We start from the raw sequence: 22,282 nt of genomic DNA, 5'->3' as shown, positions 1-22,282 counted from the left end.
GCCTTTACTCCTCTGCGGGAGATGAGTCTGCGGGAGATGGTCTGCGGAACCCCTGGAGATTATCGAGGGAGCGTTTGGACAGCTAGTTGGTTCTCTCGGGGAAGTAGACGAAGTTTGGCCCACATTTGAAACTGTCTCTGTCCGTCCCCCCCAGGCAGCCACTCTGTGATAACCTGATGTCTCTCTGTTCCAGGGAGACGCTGGACCCCCAGGGCCACAGGGTCCCCAAGGACTGAGGGGCCACCCGGTGAGTGTTTCAGGCTGTTACCACGGTGACATTGGGTTGGTTCACCAACTCCATGTGTTGTTTACAAAGGGCAGAACGTCAGAGCAGCTGGAAAAGAACTGTGGCCCGAGCCCCACTCGTGCCTCCCACCCACAGCCCAGGCTGTTTTCTGGGACCACCTGCCTTCCTCGCAGACATGTGAAAGCAGCCACCTGGCATGGTGGGCGCCCTGGAGGACTTCCCTGTAGGTCATTCTCATGTCTAGTGTGTGATCTGTGTATTAGCTTCCTGGGGCTGCCGTAAGAGCCACACATTTAGTTGCTTCCACAACAAATGTATTGTCCCACACTTCTGGAGGCTGGATGTCCAAGAATTTTCCTGGAAGCCAGAAGTCCAGGATCAAGATGTGGGCAGGGCTGGCGGCTTCTGAGGGCTGTGAGAAAGGCGCTCACTTCCACACTTCTCACTTTGCTTCTGGTGGTTTCCTGACGATCTCTGATGTTCCTTGGCTTGTGCAAACATGGCCCTGACCTCTGCCTCCCTCTTGATCTGGCATTATCCCTGTGGGCCTGTCTTTATGTCCAAATATCCCCCTTGTATAAGAACACGGGTGGTATTGGATTGGGGCTCACCCTGCTCCAGAATGACCTCGTTAATCTAACTATATCCACAGTGACTTCATTTCCAAATGAGGTCCTATGCGGAGACAGCATGGTTCTGATCCATACTGAGGATAAAAGGAACCATGCAGAATTCAAATGAGAAGAAGACTCCCTTTCCAGCCCAGCCTCTGCACTGCAGAGGGAGCCGGTGCTGATAGCATCTTGTGTGTATTTTAAACTACTTCCGGCGCACTTATAAGCATACTGATAGAATATGTGTTCGTTACACAGGACTCTATCTAGGTGGCTGTCTTGTTTCGTGTGTGTGTGTGTGTGTGAGAGAGAGAGAGAGAGAGAGAGAGGAGTAAACCGGTGAGTAACTTAGATGTATACGGGCTTCCTGGGTCCAGGGTGCTCAGCTGGTAAGAGCTGTAGGCGGGATTTAAACCCAAGACTTTCTGACACCAAGTTCAGTGCTCTGCACCCGCCATGGTTATGTTCTTTGTCTCCAGGACCCTACAGGAGGTGCCCAGGGCAGGTCTTAGGCATTGGAATACTGCATCTTTTTGGATCTCACTCGAAGGAGCCACGTTCTCCCCTGATGGGGCCACAGTGACTCACATCCCACTCCCTACCCTAACTCAGCAACTTGTGGGGGGACAGGTGTCCAGACGCCTTCTACACCCTCAGCCCTGGGTCCCAGTGGGCTGAGGAAGGGCACGGAGGACAGCCTTCAGACTGGGATGCAGGCAGCCTTTCAGCTGGGGGGCAGGTGTCCCGTGTGGGTACTGATGTGCGCTGGGGTTTGGTTCCAGGGCAAAATCCATGCTCGAGGCAGGGTACTCCTGCTTTTTAGGTTCCAGCGCTGCCCTGGCTTCCTATGTCCCGCTCCGCAGCAGCAGCTCACTGACCGCACCCACCTTCTCTCTCTAGAATGTGGCATTTGTTCATCCGACAGCATGCTCAGGGTTGCACAGCTGAGTGGTGTGCCCTGTGTCCACTCTCCCACTGCGGGGTCCATCTGCTGATCATGATGTCAGGGACCCGGAGGCTATGCCCAGCTGAGGGTCTTCACCAATGACAGTCCCTGGGGGCTGGCCCCAAAGCTCTCTGGGTTATGCGTTCCCAGGGGGGCGGTGTCACCCCCAGGGGGCAAACACTGGTTCCTGGGATGCCAAAACCCCTTTCTTTTTATGTATCTCACACAGATATGCATGTCGACCAGAAACAGATATCCAGTAAAGCTGAGGTCTTAAGCTTCCATGTGGGATGAGGAGGGTAGGCAGGAGTGTAAGGACAGGAAGGTAGAGAAACCCAGGTCTCGAGCCTGCAGGCATAGAGTGGCGGCCACTGGGGTCCCTCCTGGCCCCTCATAGAGCTTCCTCCTCCAAGCTCTGTAGTTAAGCTCCTGTCCTCCTGTCCTGCGGTGTCCTACTTATTCGGGGGATGCAGGCCTCTTGCTGTCGCTATCCCCTGGGCCTGTTTCTATTCTGGAAAGTAAGGGGAAGTCACACACCCCAGCAGTTAAACTGGTGAAATGATGGAACAGCGCCCAGCCCTCAGAAAGGGCCCCCCCGGTACATGGCCGGTGGTCACCCTGGGGCTCCATGCTGAGCTCTGCTCTTGGAGGAAGGAGGGACTTGACTCTGAACCCCCTGCAGGGCCTCCTAGCACACAGTAGTGCTCTGTAAGTCCTTGATGAATGCTAGCGTGTTCAGGGGCACAGAAAAGGGAAGGAAAACCATGTGTGGGGGCGAGTGAGGGGTCCAGGATGGGTGAGGGGAGGAAGCCCAGGGCCTCACATGCCACACGCAGGAGGTGGGGAAAGCCCGAGGTCTCCAGAGGTGCTTTCATGTTTTTCTCATTTGCTCCCATCAGTTCTGAGTGACCACATAAGGACTTTGTAACCAACAGTAATGGCATGAGTTTGCCAAACCCATCCTTGAACACATCAGAGGAGGGTCTGGATTATCACTGATGACCTCTCTCTTGATCAGTTGGAGCCTCCCCAGTGCAGAGAAGGCTCCTAGCAAACTTCCACACCACCTTGAACCAGACGCTGAGTATAGGTCCCCAGCGCTAGGGACCACACGAACATTTACCTAATTCTCTCATGGAGTTCTCCAACCCTACGAGGCAGGCACTACTACGGTCCCTGTCCCCAGATGAGAAATGGAGGCACAGAGAGGTCAAGTAACTTGCCCTAGATCACACAGAAAGTAAGTGGCAGGGCCAGGGTTTGGCCTCACATCTAGGCAGTCTGATTCGAGTCTGCAGCTGAAGACCCACCTGGGCTGTGTGTGCCACGTTGCCTTCTCGGAAAGAAGGGATCTGGTAGAAGCAGGCCCAGGACAGGAGTTCGGAGCATAGAGCAATTGACGGGCGGGCTGTGGCTTCCATTCAGGACAAGTGGGGGTGAGGAGTCGCCCACAGCCCAGGAGGGAGCCAGGTCTCAGCCCCAGCTGGCCTCCCGCACCCTGACAGGTGACAGGTGGCCGCCCCGAGCTGCCCCACCGTGTCCTCCCCCTGTGTTGGCCAGCATGCTAACGTGTCTTGGCCCTTATCTTCCCTGCGATCCGGAGGGAGCAGGAGGAGAGAGATAATTACCATCAGGATGAGCCACAGCACATATTTTTAGAAGGACACAGATGGGTTGGTGGGTGGGCGGAGCGCGGTGCCGGGAGGAGCCACCGTACAACGCTCCCTGGAGGGGTGAGTGGGGGAAGTTACAGAGCCACGGGCTGCTCCAGCGGCGGCCCTCTGGGGCAGATGCCATGCTCTCTCTGTGCCTCGGCATCCTCATCTGTGATCCAGGGACAAGGACAGCCACACTTCACGCTTCCCGGCAGGAGGACGGGGGGTGGGTTGCATGAATCACCCGCAGTCACACACACACACTTGTTGGAAGACCTGAGCCCTGTTTAATCATGACCACCAGGAGCCATGTGCTTACTGAGGCGCAGGGGAGCACCGGCTGGGCTCCATGCTTCCTGGCTTCCAGTCTCAGCCCCTTCGCTTCTGTCTCCGGCAGGGGGTGAAGACATTCCTTGACTCCGTTTCCCTACTTATAAAACGGCAGTGTTTGTATCGGTCGTTTGTGGGGAGTTTGTGCGTGGGAAGCCCGAGATGGAGGGAGTCCTCAGGCAGCGTGAGCTTCTTGTTAGTGTAATGTGTCTCTGTTGGTGACTGTGTGCTTTATAGATCGTAGGATGTTAGCACCGTGTGGTTACAGGGCCAATGGAGCGTGGTTTCCTGGGATGTTCTCAGTTCCTTTATCCAGCAGATTGCCTCCTGTGTGTCTGGTGCTGTGCTAGATGCTGCCCCTAGAGAGAGAGGAGGGACACATAGGTTCTTTGGGCTCCTCCTAGCCAGGTAGAGCCAGGTGAAGCCGCAGCCATCTCGGGGGGGGAGGGCAGTGTCCCAAGAAGGAGAGTGGTGGGCAGGGTAGTGACCAAGCCAGTCTGCTAACGCCAAACTTTGAACTTCAGGCTTACTAGGAATTTGTCTGAACCTCAAAGGTATAGCTAGAGGAGTTCTTAAACTTTCTGAGTTTTATACTACCAAGGACCTTATTGGTGAAACGTGTTTATCAAAATCACGGGCATGCACAAAATACCGGAGTCAGAGAATGCTAACATCGTCGGGCCAGTGCTGGAGTCTGGAGGGAAGGGACCTTCAGGTTAGTAGCTGCAGGATTCTGCACGGCTGCTTTTCTTATCTGTGTCATCATCCCCAAGTCTTCAGGATAAAGGTGCCCCTAGTGGAGGAGTAAAATGAAATCAGCACAGGGATAAGCATCCTAAGCTGAGAACAGCATTGTCTGATGTGAACCCTTTTGTGTATCTCCTTAAGACACAATGTTAAGGAGTTGAAGGATGTCCATCTGAGTTGAAGGATAAAGGATGGATGGATGGATGGCTGGCTGGATGGGTGGATGAGGTCATAATTATTTCCTATGCCTGTGCCCTGGGCAGCACTCACCAGGCTTAGCACTTATCATGCACACAAACTCATTTATTTCCACAATGTTATGAGTTAAGTGTTACAAGTTCCTTTTATAAGTTGAGAAACATCTTCTGAGTAATGCCATGGCTTACTAAGAGACGTGCTGGCCTGAATGATGGCTGCAGGTATGACATTGGTCCTCTACACCTGACAGTCACTCTCTTCCACTGTCCTGCTCCTCGATGTCCCGGTGGAAAGTCCTGGCAGATGACTACTTGTGTTTCTTCCACCAGGGTAAGAATGGATCGCCGGGATCTCCAGGAGACCCTGGCCCCGCAGGAAGTCCTGTGAGTACCATCCCTGCTGTATGGTGGAATCAAGGCAGGCTTTGGAATGGGCATGCTGTCTTTTCATATCACAGATTGTGTGCTCCCTATGCTAGAAGCATCAAGGGGAGAATAAGGGGTTTGAAAGCTGGAAATAGCCTGGAGGCAAGAGGATAAGGATAAGGATGTCTTTGAAAGTCTGAAATGCATGCAATGGCACACCGGATCTCTGTTGTCTACTGCCATAGCCACCCAAAGGTACAAAACCCACCAAGGACTAAAAAAAATGTATAACAGGATTGCACAGTAGACATTGCATGTTTTTAGAGGATGGGCAGACAGGGTGACATCTCCAGCCATTCCCATCTCAGACGACAGGGTAAGTGTATGACATGGGGATGATATAGGACGGACTTGGCTGAAGAGGGTGTTCCTAGTGGTCAGGAGGTGGGGGGTGGGAAGAGCAGGAAGGAATGATAGGTAGGATCTGTGGGTAGTGGAGAGAGGGTGGCATGAGTAATCAGAATCCGGGTCCCTGGATTTGGGATTAGGTCTGGTAGAGGGGGGACATCCTGGGGAAGGTGGTTCTCTGATGGCTTCTGGGGTTGGGTGAGTCAGATCCTGTCCACAAGTTTCCTACCCTCCCAGGCTTCTTGTATGTTTATTTGCCAAAACTGGCAACTCTGTTCAGAAGACCACCTTTCCTCGGGGTGTGGTGAGTCGAGCAATGATTGCACGAGGCATTGGGCAGACCACTTGGCAAGTCAACTGGCATCATTGTGGAAATGAGGGTGATGGCCCCATCCTGGTTGGCCAAGGACCTTCCTGGCTTTAGCACAGAAAATCCTGCATCCTGGGAAACCCATCCTTCCCAGGAAAACCGGGCATGTGATCTACCCTAGTGGAGATGCCTCTTTCTGTTAGGCCAAGGATGACTACACCAGCAGAGCTGAGCTCCTTAGCCCATGTAATGATATTTCTCAGAAGCTGTGGCGTGGGCCTGGTCACTGCTGATAAGACTACACAGACGGGATGTGACAGGGCCATGAGCCTAGCTTCACACCCCGTGCAGAACTGACCCCAGAAGAGCTGAGTCACACATGCCCGGAAATGCTGGAATAGAAAGGGTCCCCAGAGCTGTTGCCAAAATTTCATCCTACCAAACCATGAGCCTTGCTGTGCTCTTGGGAATCAGTGTGCTACCTTGCTGGTGGGCTCCTTGGAGAGACCACACACAGTCGTGTTTCTGCTCAGGGTTTGTCCCATGTTGCTTCTGTTGCTTTGGCTGGAAAGAGATGCTTCTAGTCTTGCTGCCGGCCCCACGGTGCTGTCAGCACTCCCAGGAGCCACGCCTCTCCCCGACCCGCTGCCCTCCCAAACAGGAAAGGGGTGTTCTCGCCGTCCATGTCTCAGGTCTTCAGAGTACAGCAGGGTTACAAGGTTTCGGAGTCTCCTGGGGCTGGCCCTTGACCTTGCGGAATCAATGCCTGTTCTCCCTCTGCAGGGCCAGAAGGGCAACAAAGGAGACCATGGCAGCCCCGGGCTCCCTGGCTTCCTGGGTCCCCGGGGGCCTCAGGTAAGCCGAGAACTCCCTGGGGCCCAAGATCCCTTGCTCTGTGGGGAGGTTCAAGGGCAGTACGTTTCCCACCACCGGCCGTCCTTGGATCCCCCAGCTCAGGTGGCATCACAGGCTGTGTGGTCACACTGACAGGGTGGTTGGCAGGCAGAGCTGTGCACTGGCCAACACGGGAACTCAGGAGTCGGCTGCATGGGATTCTCCGCTCCACACTCTCTAAGTGTGGGACCTTGGGCGAGTCTCATAGCCTTTGTGCCTGAGCTTTGCCATTATTCAAATGGGGATGTTAGAGCACACTCCTCTGATCCTAGAACTTCAAGGACCCTTCAAAACCCCTGTAATTGTGACTGAATTTGGCTGCGGGGTGAGAACATGTGGGTGGGCTGCTGCTTGAGCCCGAGGCTCCTGCCTAGAACGTGGGACCAGAGATGCTGCTGGGGAATCTTTGCTTGGGTTCTGGGCAGAGGGACACTGAGGGACTCAGACACGTCCCCCTGAGTTCCAGGTGCATTCTTCATGCCACAGTCCACACCGTGGGCTCCTGATCCCGGGCTCAGGGTGGTACATCCCATGCAAGAGTAGGAAGCATACCCATGTTCCGTCTACCTCTTCCAGTTTAATTCGGACCCCTGAGGGGGCCCCCACCACCCAGCCAGCCCAGCCACTCTAGCTGGCCACCTCTCTGTGGCCCATTTCTACCATGTAGTCCAAGTGGGACAAGGCTCTGGCCACCGGCTTTTAGGTGAGCCCATTCTCCGTGGCCCATCTAGAGGCCCGAGCACCCTCTTCCAACCCCCACCTCCCTCGGCCAGACAGCAGCCAGCCGCCCACACTTCCAGACTCCCAGCTCCTGGCCTTTGGTCACAGCAACAGCAGACAAGGTTGTGGAAGGGACAGCTTCTGCTGTATTTTGCGGATGAAGAAACTTGAGGCACAGCGAGCTTGAGGCAGTTATAAGGAGGGTGTCCAGGGTCACAGAGCCAGTGGCTGCAGCGGGGTTTGACCCCGGACAGGCGAGCTCTGGGGCCCAGTGTCCCTGGCGTCTTATTTCACACTCATCCTGCTTCTCGGGAGGACCCCCTCACCACAACGAGACGCTCTTGAAAGCCAGGGTCCCGGAGACCCTCATGGTAGAGTCCCGCCGTCCCGTTGAAGAGGAGCCCAGAACCAGCGGCTCCCCCGCCCACTCTGGGGCTGTTTTTGGCCGCCTGCTGCCCAGGCTGACTAGGACATTTGCGATGTCCTGGGTTGGCCGGACCATCGATTGTCGTCTTTGCTGGAACATGACTTGAGTGGAAATGTCTTGGCGACGACGAGCTGGTACCTGATACTTGGTTCTGTCTCGTAGGGAGAGCCGGGAGAGAAGGGCATGCCAGGGAAGGAGGCAAGTATGGCTCCGTCTCTTCCCCTCGACCACCCTTCCTGTGGGGGATGCGGGAGTGGGGGTGACAGGCTTGGGCCCAGCCGGGTCCTGCCCTCGCTTCGGTGTGCTGCTGTCGCCATGAAGATCCTGCCTAGTTTCACACAGGGACCCGCAGATGAGACAGCCGGTCCCGGGCACCATCATGCTAGCCTGTCACTTGCCTGGCTGTGGGTCCAGTCCGTCAACAAGTCCTGTCAGTGGCCTGTCCAAAGTGTCTCCACTCTGGCTCTCTTCTGTGAGGACCCAGATCCAGGCTGCCATTGTCTGACTCCTGCACAATGGCTCTGACCACCCACAGGCCCCGGTGTCCAGCCTCTTCCTGTCCCCACCACGGTCCTTGCCTGCCTGCAGCTGCTTGCAGAGCACACACGGTCATGCTGCTTCCCAGGCCGGCCTCCCCTCCGCCCTCCGGTGCACCAGCAGGAGTCCAGATGCCCTGGCTGCCCACGCCAGCCTCCTACAGCCTCTGAGCTCCAGGCGCTCTGGCCCTTCTGTTCCCCGAACATGCCGAGGGTTCCAGGCGCTCTGGCCCTTCCGTCCGCTGAGCGTGCTGAGAGCTCTCCTACTCACCCGGGCGCTTTTCCAAAACCCCTCCCACCTCTCCCCACCCCTTCCTGTGCCTGACCCGACTCATCCTGAGGTCTGTGCCAATGCTGCCTCTGTCGACATTCCTTCACGACCTGAAACAAAGAGGTGCACCCCGCTCTGCTGGTCAGAGCCCCAGATCCCAGCACAGAGTAGGTGGCAGAAACAGTTGATGCGAAACAAAACACTGAATGGACACGGAGAAAACAATGCTCTAGTTAACCACCTTGTCCGCTCCCAAGCCCGCATGCCCCCTGCGTGAGGAAGACCCCTTCTCACTCTGCGCCTTCGGGTTACTTTCTCAACTCGGGGAGGGCGGCTGGTGACTCCATGAGAGCCGGATCCAACGGCCCTGCGTTTGCAAAGGGTTTGTCCCCAGCCCAGCCAGGGAGGTCGTGGGCTCACTCACCGGTACCTCCCTCCTCCCGCTCTCCGGATTGACGAGAGGGGAGATACCACCAGCTCCCCGCTGTCTAGGAGCAGACCCTGAGTTCTGCCCCGAGCTGACCCACAGTGTCCCCCGTGTGAGCTCCTGCCTCCTTCTGCCCCTTGCACACCCCGGCCCCTGGTCCTGTCTCTGCGCCTCCCAACACGCAGTATGCACTTTCTCCGGCGCCTTCCAAAACACCTTGTTGTGTTTCTATGAGAGACATAAAAGGGTCTGGCCTGTCTATGAGAATCAGCTGGGCCCACCTCTTGCCTGTGGGCTGTGGGCTGTGAACCCCGTGAAAATGGGCTATGAACGGCCCCTGCATGAGGGGGTGCAGTGAATGGGGTCAGGGCTCCCCGTGTCAAGCCCCACAGTTGTCTTCTTGAACTGAGTGCATGGTGGGGTTTGGGTGGACACAGTGGAGCCCAGGGGTGGATAAGCACAGGACCTGCCTTCCAGAGGCTTATTGTCCAAGGGGAAACACCCTGCCACCTCGTCCAGGGACAATGGGAGTTACAGGTCAGCTGGTGGCCCAGGGACCCGTGCAGAGGGCAGACGCTGGCCAGAGGGATTAACCAAAGCTCTGCAAAGAGCGCTGGCAGAGGCACTGGGGGGTGGAGGGAGGTTCAGCTGGGGAGGGTCACAGGAGGAAAGAGCGAGTACCTAGCAGTGGGAGCTACAGGGCCGTGTCCTCCAGCCCCAAAGTGACTGCCCTCCGGGAGGGGTGTGTAGTACCTAGTTCCTAGGTGCTGGTAGTCAGGGAGGGCTTCCTGGAGGGGAGGCTTGAAGGGCAGGTGGGACTGATCGCAGACAGAGTGATAGTGATTAGTTGGCTGCCACGCAATTACCCTGGACTGGGTGATGAGAAACAGACATTTCCCGTGGTTCCGGGGGCTGGGAAGTCCAAGGTCGAGGCGTCCACAGACGGTCTGCCATCCTTCCCTAATTAGGCTAACCGGTCCCTGGTCTTGATGCCTGTCTCCCTGTGTCCATCACGGGGCCCCCCTCAGGACCTTATCGACTCCTGAGTACCTCCTGAAGACCCCACCTGCTAATTTATAGTCACCCTGGGGGTTCTGGCTTCAACCTATACGTTTGGGAGGCAAAGACATTCCGTGCAGTTGGGAGGCAAAGACATTCCGTGCAGGACAGCGGGGAGTGCACTGCAGGCGGCGGGAAGGCGGGCAGCCGAGGCCAGGAGGGGCAGCAGTCACGGACGTCCTTCTGGTCAGTGGGAGACGAGGTAGCCCAGGCCACAGGGGCTGTCATGAGCCCCCGTCGAAGTCCACGCCCTGTGGGGGCTCCTGAGTGTGTTTGGCGAGAGGGTCTATCCTGGAAAAGGCAGAGGAGGAAACCTGAAGGGCTGGTGCTGTAAGTCCAGGCGCACAGTGAGGAAGGAAGTGAGGTCTGCCGTGTCTGGACAGACAGACAGACAGAGGGGAGCTCCGGGGGCAGGGGCGGCTGATTTCCTGGCACACAGGGCTGCAGAGAGAGGGCGCTGGTTCCGTGGCCATCCTCCTTTGGACTCTTTGCAGGGCGCGCCTGGGAAGCCCGGAGAGCCAGGACCCAAAGGAGACAGGGTAAGTGGGGAGGTCGTTACGGGACGTGACCTTTGCAGGGGGCTCTGTCGCTGGCGGTCAGCGAGCCACAGCCAAGCCCAGAGAACTTACGAGTCTGCCGCTCCCTGGAAAATCATTAGCCCACAAAGGGATGGTTGTAGTGAATGTTGTTATTTTCCTTTTTTTTTGGATGTTATTTTAAGGAGTAACATCATTGCAATTACAAATTCAAAGGCGAGTGTTCTGAGACTTGTGACAGATTTCCCTCTCTCCCTGTACAAGCGCCTGGGCATGACGTGCTCAGATCCCAAAATGCCAGCTTGCCAGGAGCCAGATTCGTCGCTGGAGGTGACAAGGGAACAGATTTTTCCCATAATGAATCGCCTTGGCGCCACACTCAGGAAGCCTTTCTTTACATTTCATTCCTCCAAAAAACAACAGGGGGAGTTTTTTTTTTTTTTTTTTTTTGGTTTGGGTTTTTTTTTTTCTCCCCCAGAAATGCCAGTGGGGGGAGGGAGTGTCCTCCAACACTTGTGACAGCTGCTGCTCCCTGTAGAGGAATTGAACATCTCCTTGGCCCACGCCTTGGCCCTTCCATTCGGTCAGCCGTCCCCCGTCTCACACTGTTGCACCCTGCGAATGTCACCGCCACCACCCCCTCCACCCCTGGCTTGTTTTCCATGGTCCTGCGGAGAATTTATCTCTGCTTTCTTTGCAAGTTGGACGAGGGAGGAGCTGGGTTTCTCTTGCAGACCGGAGGAGACTGAGCATTGGAAGCAGAGTGTCAGAGATTGTCACCCCTCTGGATCCTCCTTCCTTCTGAGTGACTTGATCCCTCTGCGCTCCGGCCCTTGGTTCCTGAGGGTAGACGTGGGGAAGGGAGGTGTGGCTGAGAAGGCGTTGAGGGTCCCCCAGAGCAGTGACATACAAGTGACCCTGGGAGCTCCGGCTGGCAGCCAGGGAGTTCAGACCACAAATAAGAATCTCTGCTCTAATACCTAATCAATAAGCAGAGAATCACCCTCTCCTTGTTAAGTGGTTTCATGGAACACTGCCAGGGAGCTGACGGCTCTTCATTCCTTTACGCTCCTGGGAACATTGAAGTCGGGGACGAGTCCTCCCCCTGCAAAGTGTTATTGAGACATTTAATGAATAGGAAATTCTGTCCCACAGCTATGATAGGGCCTTGGACTTAGGGAGCACAGAGCACCAGGACCATCACCGACCCCTGATCACTGAGATGACAAAGGTCCCGTGAAACGCATCACATCTGAGAAACTTAAGTCAGGACTGTCTCTCAGATCTGGCTAAATTCATTTTTAAAATTCACCGTCCTTTATTTATTGTTGAAAAAGCAGTACAGACCTGCAGTTAACCATCGCACTTTGCAAAAAGGCAGATGCACTGGAAAAGCAGGGGCTCCTCTACCTTGGTGCCCATCATGGCCGCCGTCCCCTTCCCAGAGTCCATCGCAGGACGCTTTCCTTCGTCCTCCAGGGTCTGTGCACGCAGAACTGTGCGGGTGCCCGTGTTAGAAATCTGCATTTGCCTTTGGTTAAAGCCCCGGGGCAATCAGACTTTGCCTGTCAGTTGTTTCTCCTTGATGAGTTGGTCATAGTTTCACACCTGCCGTCTTCCCTGTCCTTGGCTCTGGGTCACATCCCTGGCCATGCCCCATTTCCCGCTACCATCTTGCTTCCTCCTCTCGTTTCCCCCTACTGCTACCTGCTTACACCCTGAGCTCACCAGTGTGGCCACCTGTCTTGGACCCAGCCACAGCCAAGTCTTGCTGGTCACACCCACAGTAGCGCATCAGGCAGAGGACTGGATGGTCCGTTGGTCATCGTGGTGAACGAATCATTGATCCAGGTCTTCAGAGTCTGGGTCAGAGATGGGGACAAGAGAGTCCTGGTCAGTGTTATCCCATGTGAGCCCACAAAAGCTGAGAGTAGAGAGCAGGAGGTCACCTCTAAGTGGGGGAGCCTCTGTCGCAAGAGTAGCTGTGTCTGTCCAGCTGACAGAGCAAACTGGAGGAGGGGCCGCTTGACGGTCAGGCTCAGCGGCCAGCCTTCTCGAGGCGCACACATGAAGCCACACAAACTGGGATTGGAAATGAGACTTCTCATCTTGTCCTCTGCAGACTACCTTTGTGACGGTGGCAGGTGGTTTGTGTCCGGAGCCCGTGTCCTCACCTGTCTTGGCTCAGAGACACAGGCTTGCCAGGACCGAGGTCTCCCGTTCAGGGCTCCAGGGGAGGAGACCTGGGGGCCGGAGGATGTGCACAGCTGCAGCGGGCCTGTCTACACTGGGTGCTCCTGCCAGTGCCCTGCTCACTGACATGCTGCTTCTTCCCCTTCTTTAGGGAGATCCCGGGAACAGAGGTGACAAAGGACCTCCTGGTGGGAAAGGCCAGCCTGGGGACCCTGGAATCCCTGGTCACAAAGGCCACACGGGCCTGATGGGCCCCCAAGGACCACCTGGGGAGAATGGACTGGCCGGGCCCCCGGGGCCTCCGGGTCAGCCAGGATTTCCAGGACTGCGGGTAAGGATGCTGGTATTCCTCAGACTTGTGAGGAGGGCATGAAAGGACAGGCTCGTTTAGGGTTTTTTTTTTTCTCAAAGCATAGTTTATTCTAGTGACAGAACCCTTGTTTTCCACAAACCTGTAACATGAGCACACATTGGAGAAAAAAGCAGAGCCGCCTGGGGTAGAAGTGGTTGGGAGAATGGGTTCTGGGTCCGCGTGAGCTCCCCTTCCCCCCTCAGCAGCCCTGTGGTCCCCTGGGGGCTCTCCTGTCCTCAGAGCACAGGTCTGGGTGATCTCTAGTGTCCCTGGCAGCTCTGAGGCCCTGCGGTTCTGTCACTTTTGGGAATCTGGCTCCCAGCCAAGTCCAGGAGGGGTAACTGTGGGATGCAGGATGCTTCCATGGCGCCTGGGTCCTCACTAAGTTCTCCTAGTCCTACTGCTGTGGGTAGCGATGGAAGTTCTGGGATGAGCGTGGAAAATGGGCCAGAAAAGGGAAACAAAACAAAAACCAAACAAACAAACAAAGAAACAAAAAACAGAAGGACCGGGAATGCCTGTCCTTCTCTTGCTGGGCGCTGTCCTCGGTGCTGGGGCTGCAGACAGGAGCACCGGGAGACCCTCACCCTTGAGGGTGGGGACACTGCCCTGAAGGAGTCAGGCAAGAGGGAGGGGTCTGGCCAAGGTGGCGTGAGGGCCGCTCTCACAGATTCCTCTAAGAATCCCATGTCACCCTGTGAGCCCGGAGACCGCACACAGACTCACCAGCGTCTGTCATGTGACTCAGGCACCAGGAGGGTCAGGTACTTGGGTAAGGCCAAGGTGAAGGGAGCAAGGAAAACCAGACCCGCAGGACTGGGGTGGCCGAGCGGCTGGTCGGGGAAATCAAAGACGATTCCGTGGAGGAGGCTGTCCATGCGTGTGGCCCCGGAGGTGGATGGGGCTTTGGCAGGAAGAGCTGCAGGGCTAGACCTCTCTGGTCATCGCTGGGGAAATGGCTTCTGCAGGAGGCCGCTGCAGCTAAGCAGCAGGAAGGGCGTGGAGAGGGCGGCAGCGCAGGGCTCCGGTCACCGAGTCCAGTAGGAGGATGCCGCCTGCGTGACCACGGCAAAGGGAGGCGGTTCGGGTGTGATGGATGGGAACAGGACAATGTGCTACGTGTTCCCTGTGTCCCTCCTGGTTTCCGGAGCCATCAGGGAGGTAAGTAATTCCACCTTCCCTCCCTTGCAGGGGGAGTCCCCCTCCGTGGACACCCTGCGGCGGCTCATCCAAGAAGAACTCGAGAAACAGCTGGAAAGTGAGTAGCTGGTCTTGACCCCAGCCGGACGCATACAGGTGTCTTGAGAGCCTGGGAAGCAGTCCCTTCCGCACCCTTTAGTACCTCCCCAGCCCAGTATGGAAAAGGATCACGGAGGGCAGCTCACATGTAGAAACCATGCAGAACCATGATGAACACCGCATAGGCTCGAGACACACAGACCCCCCCCCCCCGAGTGTGTCTTGACCTCCGCCTGAATGCCTCCCATCCCCAGAACCAGCTCTGCAACCATTGGTCATTTATCCTGTGCCCTCAGGCCCGAGGGGAGCAGGGATAAATAGTGCTTTCATGGAGCTAGCTTCTTTTGAATCGAACTGTACTGGTTTATTGTTAAATCCCACAGTCTTGCATGAGCCTGGTACATAGCAGGTGCTTGGGGAGGGAGCGAGGTCGGAGGTGGTAGTAACGGCAGCATGAGGGCAGGCCGTAGGTCAGGTGGTTTCCTAAGTTCTCACAAGGGGGCTCGTGGAAGGCTCCCAAAGAGCAGGGGTCATGTCTGAGTGTTAGGAGAAGAGATGCCGTGTGATTTACCGGAAGGGGAAGATCAGATTGGTACCCGAGCAGGATCTGTGTGTAGGCAGCAACCCCTCCCCTCATCCACCGCCTACTCCTGAGGGGGAGCTGTCCCCACTTTCCTCTGTGCTAGAAGCTGTTAGGGGAGGACAGTCATGGACAGTCCATGACAGGGAAGGTCAGGCATCCAGAACTCTTCCAGGACCCAGATGGACAAAACAGGAGGAAGCCGTCACTCATCTGCTCCTGTCTCATGGAGTTCTTCGCACCCACTGTGGGTCAGACTGTGAGTTGGGTCTGGGGACACAGCATTGGACAAGAGTCCCCCAGCCCAGCCCTCTCAGACTGTCCAGGTCAGAATGGCCCCTCTCCACACACAGGAGGGCCCAAGATCATTACCTTCATGATCAAGATCAACCCTTCGGAGCGTGAGTTGAAGAAAGGAAAGCAACCATGCGCTGGATTGGCAGTTGTCACTGGGCAGGTGGTGTCCCAAGGTCTCCCCCATGGGCATCTCTGAGCTCTGCTTTCTGAGTCTCAAGTTTACCAGAGACAGAAGTAGCTTCTGCCCTTGGAGGATTTCCAACCCAAGAGCAGAGATAAGATGCATTTTGAAAAAAGTTCAGATGGAGCATCTGCTGGGCGGAGTCCTTTCTTCCAAACAGCGTTGCAAAGAGGAAGCATCCGTTCTACTTTAAGGATGCGGAAATCAGGGCTCAGCGAAGTGAACCCATTCACTCAGGTGTCAGTACCCACCTGCCGTCTCGTGCAGGAAGACAGGAGGATGGTGCCCATGGGAAGCCCATCCCCAGGGCGCTCAGAAGACCCTGACTCCTCTGTCTTGGTTTTACCACCAAAACCCCAGGGCCGTGGGCGAGCCCCCAGCCTCTCTGGGCTGAGTCAGCCACCTGCAGGAAGAAGAACTGGGCCTGACTTCGTGTGACAGTCTCTCGGGGGCCATCAGATGCGCACAGTGTCTCCAGTGCGGTGGGAAGTCATTGGACCTCTGGGTTTTTAGGCAGTTCTGTAGTCTTCCCCTTTTAGACATGTAAGGCTCCTCAATGACGTCATATCCAGCCCTGCGGTGTATAGATGAGAAAGGTGACTCTCCACGGCTCTGTAAGCCCCTGGGTCTCGGCCCCAGCCTTCCGTTCCCCAGCAGACAATTAGTGTAACTTCTCCTTCTGTTCCCGCCACCAGTCACGCTGTGGTTGGTGCCACCAGCGTCCACTGAGCACAGTCTTAGTGGCTCATCTCGCCTGCGTGTCCTCACGCCTGCCAGGTGATTCCACGGCCTCCACTCTGCAGACAAGGCCGTGAAGGCTCAGGGAGGTCGGCAGCTCGCCGGAGGCTGCCCTGGGACAGGCGAGCTGGCTGTGCTGTGGGGGGTGATCTTGCTGGTGTTCTTCACTGCTTACCGTCTCCTGAGTTCTGAGCTGCACAGTGAGTTCCGGCCCGTCTCCTGTCCATCACCCTCCTTCATGAGCATCTCTGTTTTCCCTCTTCTGCAGCCAGACTCGCCTACCTCCTGGCCCAGAGGCCGCCAGCACACGTGAAATCATCTCAAGGCAGACCCGGGCCCCCAGGGCCTCCTGGAAAAGATGGGCTTCCAGGCCGGGCGGGGCCCATGGGGGAGCCAGGACGGCCTGGGCAGGGGGGTCTGGAAGGACCTTCTGGACCGATGGGTCCCAAAGGTGAGTGGGGACCCAGAGGAGATGTGCTTGGCACGGAGGAGGGCTGGAAGGAACCACGCTCTGGCTGCACGTGCATAATTGGTCCTGCTTTCCTCCCCTCCAGCTTGGTAACACTCTGCGTTTGGCATCATGTAATGTTTTCAAATGTACAGGAGGATTTCATACTTGACATTTTTGTAGAAATATGCTTCTGCCAGGAGAGCGAACCAGCTCCCTCCCACTTCCCAGTTCTCTCCTAGAGCAGGGGCGACACAAAATGCCCTCTTTCCCCATCGGAGATTAGAGCTGGCTGAGGAGTGGAGTGTGCCGTCTCCGGGCACATGGGCCTTTGGACACCAGCTCGAGAATTGAAGTGGTTTGGGGCTGTGGCTAAAAGGGCTGCTACTGCTCCAGCTCTCACATAGCTGTCTCACCTGGACATGGGCATTCTGGGCCACAGCAGGGCCATCACTGGGGAGTCGTGACATGGATGTACCTTACATCCTCCTCTTTCTACCTGCCGCTTCCTTACTAGTTCTTCATTCATTCCTTCATTCCTTCATTCCTTCATTCCTTCATTCATTCCCTGTAATGTTTCTCCTACTAAAAATTCTTTTTCTTGTATTTGTGCTCAAGTCCCATCTCTTTTGGTTCATAAAACAAAATACGTGACCTAGATGTCAACAAGAAAGCATAAAGCGGAGGAAAGCTCAGACTCAGACAGAACTGACCGCATGTGGCAGTTACAGCAATAAGTGAGGATGGTCTGAAGTCCCCACGAACTAGCAAAATTCCCATTTAGTCACAGAAAAATATATGTTGCATAAAGGAGATTTCTGGAAACAACATGACCAAAAAAAATGAATGATGAAAAAAATGAGACAGTTTAATCCAATCTGTATGGTCCTAACTCAAATAGAGTCTTGAGTTTCCTCATAACTCACCCTTGTTGTGCTTTGAATAAGAATGCTCTTGGTGCCCTGTTCCATCTCTTCCCGGATATGAGGCTTCCTGCGGGTGTACATGCCCATAGGATCTGGAGTGTTGAGTCTGTTCACTGTTATCACCCAGTTCCTACAAGTTCCCATGAAATGCTGCGAGAACACGGGAAGTGTAAGCAAGCAGGAGTGGGTGTAGGTGCACGTGTGTGTCGGGGGGAGAGTGTGTGGCCACAGGGGCGCGCGTGAGTGTGCGTGGGAAAGAGTGTGTGGCTGTGCACATCTGTGTGCCTGTGTTTGAGCGTGTCTGTGTGTATGAGTGTGCATATGTATTTGCTAACATAGGTGTGAGTGTGCATTTCTGTGCATGTAATTGGGCCCTTATGGGCTTGCACCAATGTTGTGTCGCCAAGCATGCATTTAGAAGGTGATCACAGGTGTGTATCCGGATTGAGTGCGTGCCTGAGTGTGAGTGAATGTCAACGAGCAGGCGGGACTTCAGGTCCCAGCGTGCAGGATGTGTGAGCCAAGCTGGGCAGGTGGAAAGCTACGGAGCCCCTCACTGCCCCTGCCCCTGCTCCTGCTCCCTGGGCCCCCCCCTGCCTCTGCCCTCAGCCTGCGTCCCTCCCATCAGAGGTCACCTCTCTCTCACAGGTGAGCGAGGAGCCAAAGGGGACCCAGGTGCACCTGGAGTTGGCCTCCGAGGCGAGATGGGCCCGCCGGGCATCCCAGGTAGGGAGACTGTCCGGAGTCTGGGGGTGGGTGGCCCTCTGCCCTGGAGTGACACATCGCAGCACCCCGGGGACAGCTGGGAAGAAAGGCTGGGTTTATCTGAGAGGAGAGACGCTCACGGATTTGTTTTTGTCGAATCTTTCTGAAGCGCCGGCTTCTGGACGTACTCAGCAAACTGTCGTGTAGTCTGTGAGTTGTTGAGGGTTATTCTGTGCAGTGGTCCTGAGGAAAATGGACTTGGGGTTAAATAAGACTGGGGAACCGTGTGTCCCTGGACTCCTTCCCAGTGCTTGTGGATTCGCCTATGCTCTGCCTCATGGAACAAATGAGGCTTATTTTGTTTATGGCGACATTTTCTCAACTCACCTGAACGTGCAGTCTTCTTCCCACCACGCACGTGTTGATGCCCCGTTACCATTTCTCAGAATGTACGTTGGGGCTTGCCGGCCAGGTGGCAGGGGGTGGTGAGGGCTCCCTGGGACGTGGGGCTCGGCGGTTGACAACCCAGACAAGGTGGGTGTGTGGAAAGATCTCTGGGGCATGGCAATGTGATGGCCCAGGAAGGGGTGCGAGCAGAAAGTGGAGCAAATTATTACCAAATTCCACCACACTGAAGTTCCTCTTTTGATTTAATTCTAGTTTATATGATCACCTGAGGTTATTTCCAAATATGAAACCTAGAGGTCATTCTAATTTTAGTATGTATAACTTCTTGATTTTCCAAATTTCCTGCCCAAGATGAGTGTTGCTACTCTCATTAGAGAAGTCAACCAGAAATACACATTCAGTGTTTATTTTTAACAACTTGCCTACTTTCCAAAAGCTTCTAATATTAAGACTACTTTCCTTTCTTCTATTTTTTTTTATTTTTTAAAGATTTTATTTTTAAGTAATCTTTGCATCCAAAGTGGGGCTCAAAACTATAACCCCAAGATCAAGACTCCTGTGCTCCCCTGACTGGGCCAGCCAGGTGCCCCAAGAATATTTTTTAAATAAGGCAATTCCAAAAAAAAAAAGATTAAGAGGCAGGAGAGAAACCGTTTCAGAAGAGGAAATTGTCTGAGAATGAGGTTGGGAGAACGACTGCTCTTCAGTGACGCTCCCGGAAGGAGTTTGTGAACTGCCGGTCTTGGGCTTGATCGAGGCAAGACCGTAGAGTGAATAATGATTACCCAAGCATTCATGAATTTTAGAGTTCATGAAATGTCTAAAGATCTTTTTAAGGGGGAATATATACCTTTTGTTTGTTTCTTTTATAGGGAGACTCAGATTTTCTAACATGGAGACTTAAGAGGTAATAGGGTTAGCCATACACTTAGCAATGAGCTTCCCAGTGGCCAAAGCAAAAAGGGACATAGATTGATGATATGGGGTATCTTCTCTGAGGACGTTTGTAGTCCTGAGCTCACACCGGGTGGAAGCAATGAGACCAGGGCTTGCCTGCCCCAGAAAGATCTTAAACACCTTCTGTTCTTTTTGTTTTTTGTTTCTTCTTGGACCAGGTCAACCCGGGGAACCTGGCTATGCGAAAGATGGTCTCCCCGGGACTCCCGGCCCTCAAGGGGAGACAGGACCAGTGGGACACCCCGGTCTCCCGGGCCCACCAGGGCCCCCTGGCCAGTGTGACCCCTCCCAGTGTGCCTACTTCGCCAGCCTTGCTGCCCGGCCTGCTAACGTGAAGGGCCCCTAGAAGATTCCAGAATGCCAGGAGGCAGTGGTGGATTTCTGAAACTTGAACTCAGAGCCTGATAAGAAGCCAGAGGTCTTGAAACATTACAGCCATGTGTCTTTTTTCTTGATTTTATCATTTGTTTTTGTCTTATTTTCTTGAGAGACCTCAACATTATTAAAACCAACAGATGCTGCCGGTCGGTCAAATTATTATTAATATTATTATTATTGTTTATTATTATTATTGTTGTTGTTATTGTTATTATTATTATTATTTCATATAATAATGCTCCGCGAGTTTTCCCCTCTCCTCTGAAGCTGGGAGAACTTGATCATGGGGCACTGGGTTGTTTCTTGGTTCTTCTGCCGGTCCCCATGTGACACAGAGCTGCCCATTCTAAGGAAATTTATGGTGCTATGAAACCCTGACCAGACACTCGCCAGAATTACCTCTTTCCTCCAAAGGAAACAGAGAAACTGAGGCAGAGGGTTTTTATTCTTGGTCATGCCCAGAGGTCGCCACTTCCCAGGAGAGAGCCATGAAGCAGGAAGAGAAGCAACGTGCGGACGAAGAGAACGTCCTCGCTGCCCCGCGGGAAGGGCACAGGGGAGCCCAGAATCGGTCCTCGGGGAGCCGACTCAGCCACCGCCTCACTGCTTCAGGCTCTCGAAGGCAAAATCATGGCGCTCGAGTTGGCCAGGCTCCCTGGCATCCTGTGTCTCGCCAAAGACAGAGAAGTGGGTGTGGAGGAGGCATGTTCCTCTGGCTTTCTGAGCCACGGATGGGACTCCTTCAAGCTTCTCACTGTCAGTCTCCCTTCCGTTGTAAAATAAGGGGATCCAGTGACCACTGCCGTGCTTTCCTGAGGCTGGGTCTTTGGCCAAGATAGTGGCCAGAGCCGGGAGGTCTGTGCCTCCAGAGCCCACCCTGGAAATAAGGTGCATTGAGTGTTTGTGTGTACCTGACACGCCCCCAGGAACAGGTGCTCAATAAATCCAAGTTTCCTCCTCAGTTCGCAAGGTGATTCCTTTCTTTTTATCTCTTTCTGTTTTTCTTTAAAGACTTTATTTATTTATTTGAGAGAGAAAGCACGGGCTGGGGGAAGGGACAGAGGTGAGGGGGAAGCAGGCTGCCCACCGAGCAGGGATCCAGATGCGGGGCTCCATCCCAGGACTCGGGGATCATGACCTGAGCCGAAGGCAGACGCATAACCAACTGAGCCCCCCAGGCACCCCTGATGATTCCACTCTTACCTCCGGCATGAGCCCCTTAAAGTCTGGGATGAGTCAGTTTCCTCTGGTGAGCCTAGAGCCTCAAGTTCAGGCCCCACTGAGGCACACGAGGGTAGGTGAGCATTTTCCTGCCCTCCTCTGGGGCGGCTCTGTCTTCTACATTTTGGCAGAAGCCATTTCCATGTGCACCTCCATGCAGGGTCATGGTGGGGAGGGATTGTAGCAAGGGGAGGGTTGGCTACAGGGAGACTCGGGGCCTCACCCTGCTAAAGTATGTCCAGAGACCGGCTGATTCACCGCGGGCCTGGGGGCTACGCGTGGGTTCATGTCCCAACTAACCGACTGGTTAATTGATGGACCCATCCCTCCTCTGTCATTCACCCCGGCCCAGACTCACAAGGCATATGCTGACCTAGCCCTTCCTTTTTATCACCTCTGTGCCACATGCTTCTGATCTGGGGACTAAAGTGCTGGAAGGTTCCATGTACGGAGAAATATACTGCAATGATTTTGAAACACGGTCTGAAGCTGCTCTCCTTCCGACGTCGATGCTGATTCTGGGGTGAATGCGGGTCAGGGTCTGAGGACAGCTGTTCTGCAGGGCCTGTCCATGCAGAGGACCTCCTACTGGAGCCGGTCTCCTGCTCACCTGCTCGGTGTACCCTCACAACCGCATGAGACACAAGGACTTGAGGAAATGGTGTGAGCAACCTTAGAGATCCTCCCATCTGGGGACTTAGCAATGTCTTGCGACTCAGCATGTGCACATGTAAATACAGAACGGAAAACGCGTGGTGATCAGATATTTACCCTGGCCACACGCGTGGCCCCATGGTGTTTACTGTTCTGTTTCATTTTTTAAAAATGCTCATCACAGCCCACTGACTAGATATCATGACCCCCCAGTGGTTTTGAAAGATAGTCCGCTTGTCTAGAGGGAGACTGAGGCACAGAGAGAAACCTCGGGCCACAGAGCCTTGGGTAGAATCCAGTCCTCTGTGAGGCCTT

At 54.8% G+C, this 22,282-nt stretch overlaps 1 protein-coding gene across 2 annotated transcripts in view; it reads left to right on the top strand.

The window, feature by feature from the left end:
* COL22A1 (collagen type XXII alpha 1 chain) overlaps positions 1–21,053 on the top strand; it is a 236,379-nt gene extending 215,326 nt beyond the window's left edge. For both annotated transcript variants that reach the window (XM_045078159.1, XM_004743602.3), the window contains 10 exons: positions 194–247; positions 5,067–5,120; positions 6,604–6,675; positions 8,024–8,059; positions 10,649–10,693; positions 13,035–13,214; positions 14,427–14,493; positions 16,539–16,721; positions 18,293–18,370; positions 19,873–21,053. In XM_045078159.1, the coding sequence (XP_044934094.1) occupies positions 194–247; positions 5,067–5,120; positions 6,604–6,675; positions 8,024–8,059; positions 10,649–10,693; positions 13,035–13,214; positions 14,427–14,493; positions 16,539–16,721; positions 18,293–18,370; positions 19,873–20,060 (957 nt within the window). In that variant the 3' untranslated portion in view covers positions 20,061–21,053. The remainder of the gene's footprint in view (positions 1–193; positions 248–5,066; positions 5,121–6,603; positions 6,676–8,023; positions 8,060–10,648; positions 10,694–13,034; positions 13,215–14,426; positions 14,494–16,538; positions 16,722–18,292; positions 18,371–19,872) is intronic.
* The last annotated feature ends 1,229 nt before the right edge of the window (positions 21,054–22,282 follow it).

Source organism: Mustela putorius, unplaced genomic scaffold (genome assembly GCF_011764305.1).
Source record: "Mustela putorius furo isolate JIRA1106 unplaced genomic scaffold, ASM1176430v1.1 tig00000228_pilon_pilon_pilon, whole genome shotgun sequence".
In the NCBI taxonomy this organism is placed as follows: Eukaryota; Metazoa; Chordata; class Mammalia; order Carnivora; family Mustelidae; genus Mustela; species Mustela putorius.
The sequence above is the reverse complement of the archived record's forward strand: the minus strand, read 5'-3'. Positions and strand labels throughout refer to the sequence as shown.